Source organism: Euleptes europaea, chromosome 15 (assembly GCF_029931775.1).
Source record: "Euleptes europaea isolate rEulEur1 chromosome 15, rEulEur1.hap1, whole genome shotgun sequence".
In the NCBI taxonomy this organism is placed as follows: Eukaryota; Metazoa; Chordata; class Lepidosauria; order Squamata; family Sphaerodactylidae; genus Euleptes; species Euleptes europaea.
Window position 1 is genome coordinate 54,258,326 of NC_079326.1, and position 13,328 is coordinate 54,271,653.

General features: G+C 45.8%; 1 protein-coding gene across 1 annotated transcript in view; it reads right to left on the minus strand.

Moving 5' to 3' along the window:
• Window positions 1-13,328, minus strand: part of SLC40A1 (solute carrier family 40 member 1) — a 39,724-nt gene that overhangs the window by 21,611 nt on the left and 4,785 nt on the right. Inside the window, 5 exon segments of the mRNA XM_056861228.1 lie at window positions 1,921-2,577; window positions 3,122-3,367; window positions 6,814-6,940; window positions 7,890-8,005; window positions 9,645-9,804. Coding sequence (XP_056717206.1) covers window positions 1,921-2,577; window positions 3,122-3,367; window positions 6,814-6,940; window positions 7,890-8,005; window positions 9,645-9,795 — 1,297 coding nt within the window. The 5' untranslated portion in view covers window positions 9,796-9,804.

Consider the following 13,328-nt stretch of genomic DNA (forward strand, 5'->3'; position numbering starts at 1 on the left):
CAACTATATCAACTTATCCACCTGCTAAAAACAGGTAGAAGAAGAGTTGGTTTTTATACGCCGACTTTCTCGACCACTTGAGAATCAAACCAGCTTACAATCACCTTCCCCTCCCCTCCCCCCAACAGACACCTTGTGAGATAGGTGGGGCTGAGAGAGCTGTGACTATCCCAAGGTCACCAAGCTGGCTTCATGTGTAGGAGTGGGGAAACCAACCCAGTTCCCCAGATTAGCCTCTGCTGCTCATGGGGAGGAGGAGTGGGGAATCAAACCCGGTTCTCCAGATCAGACTCCTCTGCTCCAAACCATCGCTCTTAACCACTACACCACGCTGGTATATCGCCTGTTGAGTCTATTTGCTGGGTAATTGTTAAGAAGGGATGTGAACTGTCGAAACGGTTGGGTTTCTTTTTTAAAAGGAAAACAACATTTCCAAAACACTGCCTGGATCATCACTTTCTTGGCAAGGGCTCCGCAGTGATAAACAGTCCTGCCTCACTGTAAACAGGCCTTCCAGACCAAATGTCAAGATAATATCGCTGAAGCAGCATCGCTCCCATGGCTGCTATTTTTTGCTTCCCATATTGTGCAACACTCTGCGCTCGTGGAACATGAGCAAGCCGTTTCTGGGTAAACAAGTCCGCAGCCAGATCGGAGTAGTCAAGAACCAGAACATATCGGAGGCAATTAATAACTGGTTTAAGCAAAATAATCCATCGAATCCTCTCTTAAAGCCACCTATGCAGAGAATGGATGTAGCAATGGCATAGACATCTTGAAAAGGGGGATTAGACAGATTCATGGAGGACAAGAATAATTGGTTTTTATACCCTGCTTTTCCCTACCTTTAAGGAGTCTCAAAGTGGCTTACAATTGTGTTCCCTACCCACCCACCCACCAGACACTTGAGGTAGGTGGGGCTGAGAGAGTTCTGAGAGAACTGTGACTGACCCAAAGTCACCCAGCAGGCTTCGCGTGGAGGAGTGGGGAATTGAACCGGGTTCACCAGATTAAAGCCAGCCTCTCTTTAACCACTACACCATGCTCGTTCTCAATGGCTACTGGCCAAAATGACTAAGGCAGGGGTGTCGAACTCGTTTGTTACGAGGGCCGGATCTGACATAAACGTCACTTGGTCGGGCGAGGCCATGCCTCGCCAGCCCAGATCAGGACTGGGAGGGGGGTGGCTTCCTCAGCTGGCTCGCGGGCCGGATAAGAGCTCTCAAGGGGCCAGATCCGGCCCCCTGGCCTTATGTTGGACTAAGGCCTTTTATGCATGGCTGTTTATGCATGACCCCGAGGGAGATAACCTTGCATAAAAAGCCTAAAGGGAACCTCTATGCCCAGAGGCAGAAGACCTCTGAACACCAGAGGTAGGAAGGCAACCTAAGGGGGAGAGAACCTGAACTCTATATCCTGTGCTGGGGCATCGATTTTTCTTTAGTGCAACAGAATAACAGCTGTGCAGCCAGGGATGTCAACTTCACAGAATCCACATTGCTGACAGATGGCCATCCAGCCTCTGCTTAAAAACCTCCAAGGGAAGGAGATGGCGGGCTGTCCTTCCTTGGAGATTTTTAAGCGGAGGCTAGATGGCCACCTGTCAGCAATGCTGATTCTGTGAACTTAGGCAGATCGTGAGAAGGAGGGCAGGAAGGGTTGTGTCGGTGTTTGGTCGGTTCTTGCATGCCCGGGATAATGCCGATCGCCACTTTGGGGTCAGGAAGCAATTCTCCTCCAAGCTAGATTGGCCGGGGATCCTGTTTGTTCGTTTGTTTTGCCATCTTCTGGGCATGGAGTAAGGGTCACTGGGGGTGTGGGGGGAGGTAGTTGTGAATTTCCTGCATTGTGCAGGGGGTTGGACTAGATGACCCTGGTGGTCCCTTCCAACTCTACGATTCTATGATTCTGTGGACTTACCAATTCTAGCGGCGATGACTCCCGCAAACAGGAGGCTAACAGAGAGAAGAGGCACAGAGTCGGGAGTCATCCCCGGATCCGTCCCGTTGACAGAAGCAGACCCGTTCGCCAAGACAGGCATGATGGTTGTAAAGGGCATTTCGGGTATCACAGCTTCGGGCTCCATCGTGGGCAGGGGGCTGCTTTCGAACAGTCTGGCGCTAATGTCCGCAAAAGGGGAAACGGACAGGTCCAACGGGCTCCCCGGCATGAAGACTGAAATCACGCAGAAGGCCAGAGAGGCGAACTGGGCGATTCCGGAAATGATGCCCGTGCGCACCAGCCCGCACCTGCGGCGCAGCCAGGTGAAAGCGATGGTACCCAGGATTCCTGTTATAGCTGAAGCCCCCATTAGGAGGCTGAGAGTGGAGCCGCTCAGTCCCTGAGTGTAGGCATAGCCCGTGGTGATGCAGTCAAAGCCCAAAACGGTCATGTAGAGGAATGCAAGGCCCAGGCCCGCAAGGAACACCGGCTGGTTGTAGTAAGCGACCCATCCGTCCCGGAAGGTGCTGAACGGCTCCGCCATCCGAGAGCACCAAGAGACCTCCTGCGGCGGCTCGAAGGCGGACACGGCTTTCCCGATTAACTGGACTCCTTCGTTGGGCTTCGATTCACCCTCTGCAGACAAGAAGAAGAAGAGTTGGTTTCTATACCCCCGCTTTTCTCTACCGAAAGAAGTCTCAGTTGTCCCACGTTTAGCTTAAAAAATTGCATTTATGGCATACTTATTTCTAAGCCAATCTTTTCCTGTACCGTTTAACTAAATGTTCAAGGAGCAAAGTGACCTTGCAACCCAGCAGAGCCAGTTTTCTTTGGCTCAGTGGGAAATTCGATTTTACCCAGATTCAAAACAGCTGGCTTTAACCCGGGAGTGGAAAACATGCCTATGTGCTACTGAGGGCCTTAGATCCTGATCTCATGAAACATGTGCAAATAAAGGTTACCAATTTTACTGGGGTGCCCCTTAAGGGTATCAGTTAATAAGTTTATTAATGTTAATAAAAGACAAGCAAAGTATTATTTTCTCCACAAGATCTCAGACTCTGAAAATGGTGATTATTTAAAGCAAAAATAGTGCCATAAATGCTGGAAGACTCGTAAAGGGTGGGGAGAAACTGGGTCCTTTTTACTTGGTCGAAGACGCTCTCTGCAATACTGATACCTTTCTGATTGTTCAATTGCTTCAATTCCGCCTCCTCGATCTTGCCGCTGGCTTTGTGGGCCAAGGCGGGCGTTTTCTGGTACACTTTCCAGAGGAGCAGATATTCCATGCACATGGAAACCAAATTCCAGCCCGAAATGAACCCGCAGCCAATCACCGGCGAACCAAAGGTCATGATCTGCCCGACAGCCATTGGGGCCAAAATATTGGTCAGCTGATCGATTCTTCGTATCGTGGCGTTCATATCTATCAGGTGACATTTGAAAAGACAAGGTGGGTACTGGATAATTTAGTACCTGCTAACCCCATTTATAAACTCACTTATACTGTACACATGGATTTCTAAAAAAAATTAATGCCATTCATTGCAAATGTGCTAAGATTCACAGGCTAGTACCCCGAGGTGCTACATGCTTTGGAGGAAGGGCGGGATCTCTAGGACCTATCAACCCATCGAGGTTATTCTGGATTCTTAAGCAGCAATTAAATCAATCCCCGGAATGCTGCCCTACACCCTTGACTTGGTTCTAAATGGCTATACACAGAACAGACCCTTGAAATTTATGCAAGCGTCCCATGCAAAGAATCCCTGGCTCACACCCTCTGAATATATCTGATGACACACTTCAATTGCAGAACAATGCCACCCTATATTCTTGGTGCCTCCCCTCTTCCATAATGCCACCCCCTAATTACTGGGGACTACACAGTGCATCGATCCTTTGATGGGATTTGTGGGAGAAGGAGGAGAAGAGTTGGTTTTTGTATGCCGACTTTCTCTCCCACTTAAGGAAGAATCAAACCGGCTTATAATCAGACCCCCTGTGAGGTAGGTGGGGCTGAGAGAGCAGACTTTTACGAGGTACCTGTGATGAGACTATACCACGTTAGCCTGCCAATCTAAAATGCAGCCTAAAGTCCAGTGACAGAAGAAGAAGAAAAAGAGTTGGTTTTTACACCCCGCTTTTCTCTACCATTATGGAGTCTAAAAGCGGCTTACAATCACCTTTCCTTCCCCTCCCCACAACAGACACCTTGCGAGGTAGGTGGGGCTGAGAGAGTTCGGAGAGAACTGTGACTAGCCCAAGGTCAACCAGCAGGCTTCATGTGGAGGAGCGGGGAATCAAACCCAGTTCTCCAGATTAGAGTCCGCCGCTCCTAACCACTACACCATGCTGTCTGCCCATTCTGTTCCAAAATACAGACGTCAAACTATTTTTAAGATCCAGTGTTGAGGTAAAGAGTCTTTCAAACTGGAAGTAAAAAATGAATATCCCCATCACTAATAGCCAAGGACAGACCTCTGCAAGGGTAGGTAAATTTGAGGTTTGGCACAGCTATGATTTAGGGTTTCTACAATCCCAGAGGAACCCCCTAAAGTCTGCATAAAAATCTGACCTAAAAACCTAATTTGGGGATAGCTCCCCCCACATTTATAGCAACATCTGAGCATGCACATAAGACACATACACAAAAAAACACCCCTGTCACAGTTCAGTTGCATTCTGGGGTGCTATATAAACTGAAAATGGCACATGGTTACTGGAGGACTGTAAGTGATTCAACAGCAGGAGGTGAAGAGAAGAAAATAGCATGTCCCATCCACCAGGAATTTTTGCAGATTCCCCCTTGCTGTATACATGATTATGCCCACAAACATTCTCTCCACATAGGTCTGAGTTTCTGAAAAACTTTTGAAACATTAAATAAAGTGTCATGTTTAATTGAGTGGCATTTAAAAATAATTTTTTTTTTAAAAAAAGGAAAAATACTATACGCTGAGTAGTAGTTAGTGTCAGAATATGATCTGGGAGACCCAGGTTCAAATCCCCACTCTGCCACGGAATCTTGCTGGGTGACTGTGGGCCAGAAACAAACTCTCTGCCTATTCTACCTCACAGGGTTGTTGTGAGGATGAAATAGAGGAGGGAAGAACAATTTTGTCGTAAGCCCACTGTCGGATCCCCACTGGGGAGAAAGACAGGATACAAGTGAAATAAATGCATTTAAATAAGAAGTTATAAAGGCTCAAAGGAAGCATCGTCTCCTTTGTGAAACTGGAGGGAATGCCTAAGGTAATACACACTAGAACAAATTTGTGTCACCTAAAACAAAGTGTGCATCTTGCTTTGGGGCAACTTGTTTCTCACGCAAATTTACAGAAGTCAATCAACTAAAATGCATACGATCAATAGACCAAGATTTCTTTAACTGAGCGACAGACCTGGTAAATTTTTAAACTATCCTTAATTAAAGCTTTTGGGAAATGCAAATCATAATACCATGAAAAAATGCGGAACACTATTAAGACATCTCATTTAAATGGCAGATAAACATGCTGCAGCGCAGTGTGTGTTTGTGTGCCGTTTTGACCTTGTGTTTCAGATGAGAAAATGTCTGCAGGCTATATTCCTAACCATACTTAGTTGGCAGTCAGCCCTTCCGCAAACAATAGAACTTACTTCTGAGTAAACATGCCTAAGCTGCGGTTTAAGGCCAGCTACACTGCAACATAATCCTCACCTCTTGTTTCAGAGGATGATGGCATGAACTGTTTATGGTTTATTTTTTATCGAAGTTATTTATAGTCCTCCTTTCTCACCGGGAGTCAAGGCAGGCTACACACAATAAGCTGGCACAATCAACAGGGTAGAACCTCCAATAGACAGTGCAACAGGATTGGACTTGTAGAAATCTGGATGCAACCCTATTTCCTGTGCAAAAGTCCCTCCTGAATAATTCAGTTTTGCACAATCTGTGGAACAGTTTTGTACAAATAATACGGCCATTAGCCCCCACATCACACCGTCAAGATCTTGTCCTCTATCTAGAGGACAAGAAAGATCAACTAGCAGATTATGCGGTGATGGCCAAGCCGACAAATTACGTGAAAAGATCCTCTGAAGAGTTCAAGAAGAAATGGAAGTTATACAATGTTTATGCTGTTTAGTTTATGTTTAAGCTGAACTGAAATTGTCCAACCAACAGATAGATACAGACTATAGTAGAACCTAGTGAATCTAAACAAGTCAGTGTATGAAGATATGATAATTTAGTATGACTTAATCATGGCTCTTTAAGAATAATTCATTACGTTTTGTGGGAAAGGATTTCCTAAATGAAAAATAGCAAAATTGATGATAGTGCATCGGAAAAATGGAGCGCAGGCATGATAATGAGAGGGTAGTTAGGGTTTGCGTGCTCACCCAGTTAAAAATGAGCGCTGATTTATTGTTTTGTCAGCCTAGGATGAGATGTTAGCTTGTATTGTGTATGTGTTTTTCTGTTAGTCTTTTTGTGTGTTATGTGTTCTTCTTGTGAAAAATTAATAAAACACTTTTTAAAAAAAGGATGTTTTAAGAGCAAAAAAAATTAGAGCAGTAAAGTGTAGCTTCTAAGTGCATGGAGCTAAACAGAAATATTTGCTGAACCTCATTGGTGAAACAGTTGAATTCTAACAAGGGCTGAAAGAAGTGAAGGACTCTCTAGCAGCCCGGTAATCTAAACTGTGCAGCAGTTGCTGTTATCTCTCTCTGAACAGAGGCAAGACGGGGAAAATAATCTGCCCTTTATAACCATTACTGGCTAACAACTTCTGCAACCCAGGAGGGGAAAAAATGTGCTGATCTCAGCGTGTTTAAATTCGCACGATAAAAGCGGGTCGAGACAGCCGAGAGCCGGTCATGCCTCACCTGCCAGTTTGCTCCTGTTGTCCCCCGCCACGACAACCACCCAGTCCCTCTGGATGGTAATGGCGGTGGCCGTGCTGGCCAAATTGGCGATGTTGGCGATCGTGATGACCAGGATATAGCACAGGGTCTGTGGGAACGGAAAGACATTTTCCAGCATGACGAAAGCAAGCATTAAAGGAGTAAAAAAACAACAACTATTGTTCTGCCCTGCACTTTAAATGGAAATTTCAGTCATACGCTATAATTATTTAGTCCAAACCTGGCCAAGGGCACTGTTCGGACATAAAACCGGGTATTCAAAAAACTTCACCTCTCGTTGAGCTAACAACTTTTCCCTCTTGAGGGAGGCATTCTTAGGCCATTTATCCAGGGCGGTTTCCCTTGCGGTCACCTTGCCGACTGCTTCGGTGCTTCGTTTTGATAACGCGCGCCTTTCCCGACCGTCAGAGGTCACCTCGCTCTCCCCGCGCGTACCCACACATTTTGCCTGTGTTTTATGGATGCTGTTTTAGCAAGAATCCAGAAAACGTGGGCAAATCGCATGGAAATGCGCGGGGAGAGCGAGGCCACCTCTGACGGTCAGGAAAGGCACGCGTTATCAAAACGAAGCACCGGAGCAGTCGGCAGGGGTGAAAGAGCCCTGCATAAATGACCTTAGATTTCTCAAAAGGCATTGGATTTCCTTTGGTGGGAAAGGGAAGCAGAAAGTTCCCTAGAAGCCTCTACTCTGGGAGGTTATGGGACCTGCATGGGCAAAAGCCATGTGGGACGGGGCCTGTAATAAGGAGAAGATATCCCCGTTTAGGGTGCAACCCGGTTCACCAGATGAGCCTCCACCACTCATGTGTAGGAGTGGGGAATCAAACCCGGTTCTCCAGAGTAGAGTCCACTGCTCCTAACCCCCGCTTTTAACCACTACACCACGCTGGTTCATCCACTGAGTCCAGTGTCCATTGAACACAGAAAAGCATTAGGCTGACTTTCCAGGCCCATTAAAACAAAGGAAACGGCCTAAGAACAAGAGCCCTTACAGATGCCTTTTAGAAAACCCCAAGTCTTACAGGTGGCATACTTACCAGCATCCAGCCTTGATACAAGGCCACCAACTCGGATTTGAACAAGAATATCATCATCAGGAGAATGCCGCATACAATGACACACGCGTTCTGCACTATTAAGGACGTCTGGGCCACTGTTTGGAATAAAGGGGAAACGGTTTAGAGAAGAATACCCGGTTACATTGAGGATCGTGCCTTACGTCAGATTTAGGTAAATATATACATGTCAATTTAATCCAGTTCTATTTCAGCCAGCATTCCGGTACTAAAAACAACTCGGCACCATCCTCTATAGGACAGCCCTTCAAGAACCATCTTCAAGTACTTGAAGGGCTGTCATATAGAAGATGGCACAGAGTTGTTTTCTGTTGCCCCAGAAGGTCGGACCAGAGCCAACGGGTTGAAATTAAATCAAAAGAGTTTCCGACTAGACATTAGGAAGAACTTTCTAACAGTTAGAGGGGTTCCTCAGTGGAAAAGGATTCCTCGGGAGGTGGTGAGCTCTCCTTCCCTGGAGATTTTTAAGCAGAGGGTAGGTGGCCATCTGTCAGCAATGCTGATTCTATGACCTTAGGCAGATCATGAGAGGGAGGGCATCCTGGCCATTTTCTGGGCATGGAGTAGGGGTCACTGGGGGTGTGGCGGGGGGAGGTAGTTGTGATTTTCCTGTGTTGTGCAGGGGGGTTGGACTAGATGACCCTGGTGGTCCCTTCCAACTCTACGATTCTATTATTCTAAAGATAAAGCCCTACTTGGCTTGGGACCGGGAATCTGAAGGACCGTCTTCTCCCATACATTCCTTCCCAAGAACTAAGATCACAGGCAGAGGCCCCCTTGATTTTCCCGTCGACCAAAGAAGCTCATCTGGTCAGTATGCGAGAGAGGGCCTTTTCGGTGGGAGCCCCCAAATGGTAGGGACTCGTACAAGAATTTGAGTTGAAGACTGGGGCAAAACTTCATCCCATGTATTTTTAATTACGGGTATAAATTAAACACACATTTGTGTACAATTGAGGCAACACACTAAACTGCCAGCTGCAGCCATCCGCCGTGCTCTGCTAACTAATTGGACGCAAGTTAATTCCTGCAGCGACTCCGCTGGGCTCCTGTTCAACCACCACCAACAAGAACAGATGTTCAACCATTTGTTCCGTCTCCAAAACAAAGGTGTAATTTCTTTTCTTTTTTTAAGGCCAAGGCGGCATTTGGAGGAAACGCCCAGCTTGGGTAGCTGATGCTTTCTTCTAATGGCACTAATGACTTAAAATTGGCTCGAAGCAGGTAATTACATGATGCATCAAGTAGAAAAGGCGCATAGCAAGTGTCAATTATTATTGAAGTGCAAATGTGTGTTTTATATTTCAGAGATCAAATTACAGTTTTTTGGGGGGGAATACTCCAGCGCACACTGTCTTGGCAGTACATTCCATTGAACTCCGAAGGCTCGCTTCAGGGCAAACTCAGAGAGCAGAAGGCGGCTGAGCTACAATTGCTTTTGCATTCGGAGCTGATGAAGCACTAAATTAATCTTCCGGGTGGCTTTCACCTCTGGGCGAAACGCCGTTCAGTTGGACAACGCGTCTGTGTCAGCAGCACAACCAGTGTTTCTCAAAGGAACTGTAAGTTTGCAAGAATCTCTCTCGCCCATTTTACAGAGAGAAGCTGGGCCTTTTTTGGCCTGCTTCAACCCCTCTGCTCCATCTTACGGGCGACTTCGACTGCCCTCAATGCGCAAACAGGCTCTCCGGGAAAACTGAAACAAACATCACTCACCTTTGAGCCTCGGGTTCTTGTCCACCCAGTCTCCAATGATAGCTCCCAGAAGGAGAACCGACCCTGCCACCACTAATCCATAAACAGCTGTCAAAAGCAGGCTGTTGCCATACAGTTCGACCAGGAAGAGGGATACTGCGAAGTGCCACATGCGATCGCCCTGGAATAAAATGCATTTCCATATTAATTATACGGAACATGAACATAAGAAAGGATCAGACCAAGGTCCATCAAGTCCAGCAGTCTGTTCACACAGTGGCTAACCAGGGGCCTCTAGGAAGCCCCCCAAAAGACGGCTGCAGCAGCATTGTCCTGCCTGTGTTACACAGCACCCAATATATTTGGCATGCTCCTCTGATCCTGGAGAGAATGTGTGCATCATGACTAGCATTCATTTTGACTAGTCGTCATGAATAGCCCTCTCCTCCTTGAACATATCCACTCCCTTCTTCAAGCCTTCCAAGTTGGCAGCCATCTCCACATCCTGGGGCAGGGAGTTCCACAATTTAATATGTGCCATGTAGGCATCGGTCAGTCCCGTAAATCCTGTGCTATTCTGCTCCCAGCTACCACAAAGAGATGCTGCTATGGAAGGGACATTCTGCCCCTGCAGAGACAGCAGGCTAGAAGCACCGGATCACAAACAGCCAGGCTACACTCCATTGACATTCATAAAGAAACTCGTGCGAATAATGTTAATAGCTCTAGATTATAGACTATTATGTGAACGTACATGATAGTAAGCCCCACACTGAATAAAGTGAACATTCGTAGGATTGCACTTGAGGGCCATTTACGCATGGCTGTTTCCTCAAGGTCACCCCACCAACTACTTTGGGGGCTTGGCTTTGTCGACTGTCGCCTCGCTCTCCCCACGAGTTTCCCACATGTTTTCTGGATTCTGGCTAAACACAAATTTAGTGCTGCCCTTCTCTTTTTTATATATATATACACCAGTAATAATTTTTATTATTTTTTCAAATATATAAACAGTTCAACAATTGATAAAAATCATCAAAAAAAGTAAAAAGCAATGAGTTATTGTTGAAAATACAAATATACTAAAATAAAATATGAAGACTTCCCCTTCATCTCTTTCTATCTCATTATAAATTTGTATACTCTTTTGTATTAAATTCTCATCCTAATATTGTTACATATATGTAGATATAATTCTTTATCCAAAAGTCAAATAAAATATATTTTATTATTATTTAAAATCGTATGTGATTGTTACCTTTCTTCAGATCAACTTAATTACAGTAACTATATATTTTAATCATAAAAAGAACATCCTTAATCACAGTAAAAAGCGGATTAGATCAATGAATAACCCTTAAGTTCCCCTATTTGGATTCTCCATGCCTCCCATTCACCCATAAATTGCACATTGTCTTTTTGATTTACCAATGCCGTAAGTTTTGCCATTTCCACCAGTTCCATCATTTTTTGTATCCAATCTCTTTTGTCTGGAATGTCCAATGATTTCCATTTAGCTGCTTAAATCAGTCTTGCAGCAGTGGTGGCATAGATTAAAAATGATCTCTGAGTTAAAATAGTCTGGTATCATACTAAGTAGCATCATCTCAGGTGTTTTAGGTATATTGTTCTGCATAATCAATCTTATTTCATTGTAAATCATGTCCCAAAAGTTTTTTGCTTTGTCACAGGTCCACCACATCTGGTGGAATGAACCTATTTCCATATTACATTTCCAACATTTTGGGGACATTGATTTGTAAATCGTTGCCATCTTTTTAGGTGTTAAATACCACCTATATATCATTTTGTAGATATTTTCTCTTAATGATTGGGCAAGAATAAGCTTCATGTCTCGAGACCAACGTCTTTCCCATCTATCCAATAGTATATCATGACCCAACGTTTGTGCCCATAGTGCTGCCCTTCTCATGGGCAGCCTCAGGCTTTGCGTTTGAGGCAAATCATTGCCGCCGCTTTTCATCCTCCACAAAGATAGCAGACCGTGTAGGCTTATACTATTCCATCTTTATCCAGGAAGATAAAGCGTCGTACAGGGGTCACCCTGCCTCTGTTTTATCCTCACAACAACCCTATGGTCCAAGGTCAACTAGGCTGCATTCTCGCCTGGAAGTAAATCCATCACAGTCCTGCTGAATATTTGGGATATGTTTGTGGCTAGGCATAAACAGCATTGCCGGTGAGCTTCATAGCAGAGGAGGGATTTGAACCCTCGTCTCCTCCGTTATAGCAAGACACACAAACCACTACATCACACTGGCTTACTGTGTACTTAGGTCCCACACATCTCCAGCCCATCACCAAAACAGTGTGTTCCCAGTGTGGTGGTTAGGAGCAATAGACTCTAACCTGGAGAACCGGGTTCGATTCCCCACTCCTCCACAAGAGCGTCGGAGAACCGGGTTCGATTCCCCCCTCCTCCACATGAGCAGTGGACTCTGGAGACACGGGTTCAATTCTCCACTCCTCCACATGAAGCCAGCTGGGTGACCTTGGGCCAGTCACAGTTCTCTCAGAGCTCTCTCAGCCTCACCTAACCTCACAGGGTGTCTGTTGTGGGGGGGAAGGAAGGCAATTATATGCCGCTTTGAGACTCCTTAAACAGAGAGAAAATTGGGTATAAAAACCAACTCTTCTTCTTCTAATCCCCCCCTCCATTAACCCCTCTTGTCGTCCTTGGGCTGAGGTTTCTCACTTTCCTCTCTGTTTCTCTCAGCTGTTCATGGCTGTGTCCCACCACAGGTATCAAGGAGGTACCTGTGGGGAAGGGCCGTGGCTCAGTGGTAGAGCATCTGCTAGGAATGCAGAAGGTCCCAGGTTCAATCCCTGGCATCTCCAGTTAAAGGGACTAGGCAAGTAGTTGATGTGAAAGACTCCTGCCTGAGACCCTGGAGAGCCTTGGACAGGGGCCATGGCTCAGTGGTAGAGCATCTGCTAGGCATGCAGAAGGTCCCAGGTTCAATCCCTGGCATCTCCAGTTAAAGGGACTAGGTGATGTGAAAGACCTCCACCTGAGACCCTGGAGAGCCTTGGAGAGAGGCTGTGGCTCAGTGGTAGAGCATCTGCTAGGCATGCAGATGGTCCCCGGTTCAATCCCTGGCATCTCCAGTTAAAGGGACTAGGCAAGTAGGTGATGTGAAAGACCTTCTCTGCCTGAGACCCTGGAGAGCTGCTGCCGGTCTGAGCAGACAGTACTGACTTTGATGGGCCAAGGGTCTGATTCAGCAGAAGGCCGCTTCATGGGTCCATGTGAGGTGTTCCCAATGGTAAGGTCTATCCTTAACAGTACTTCCTCACGCAGTACTTTCATGTAAGTGGTACAGCCTCTTAACATTAATGTAAAAGCTTGCATGAAGCCAAAAAGGGGGGGGAGGAAAAGGAAAAAATGCATTTTTTATGAACCTGCAAAACCTTCCAGGTGGGCAGAAAGAAAGGCGTGGAGCCTGAAATAAACTCGATTTCAGCTTAAGTATACTTATAAACTAATTTGGCTCATGCATGCTCCAAAGGAAGTGACGGGAGCAATGGAAACTGATATTATCCTAGCAACTGAGATAGTATGTAAACTCTGAGTAGAAAAACAAAATGCTGAGGGGTCAAAGGCAACTATAATTATTTTACTGTTATTCAAAAATGAATAATTATTTTATTGTTGTTCAAAAACGAGGCACACCTTGCTTTATT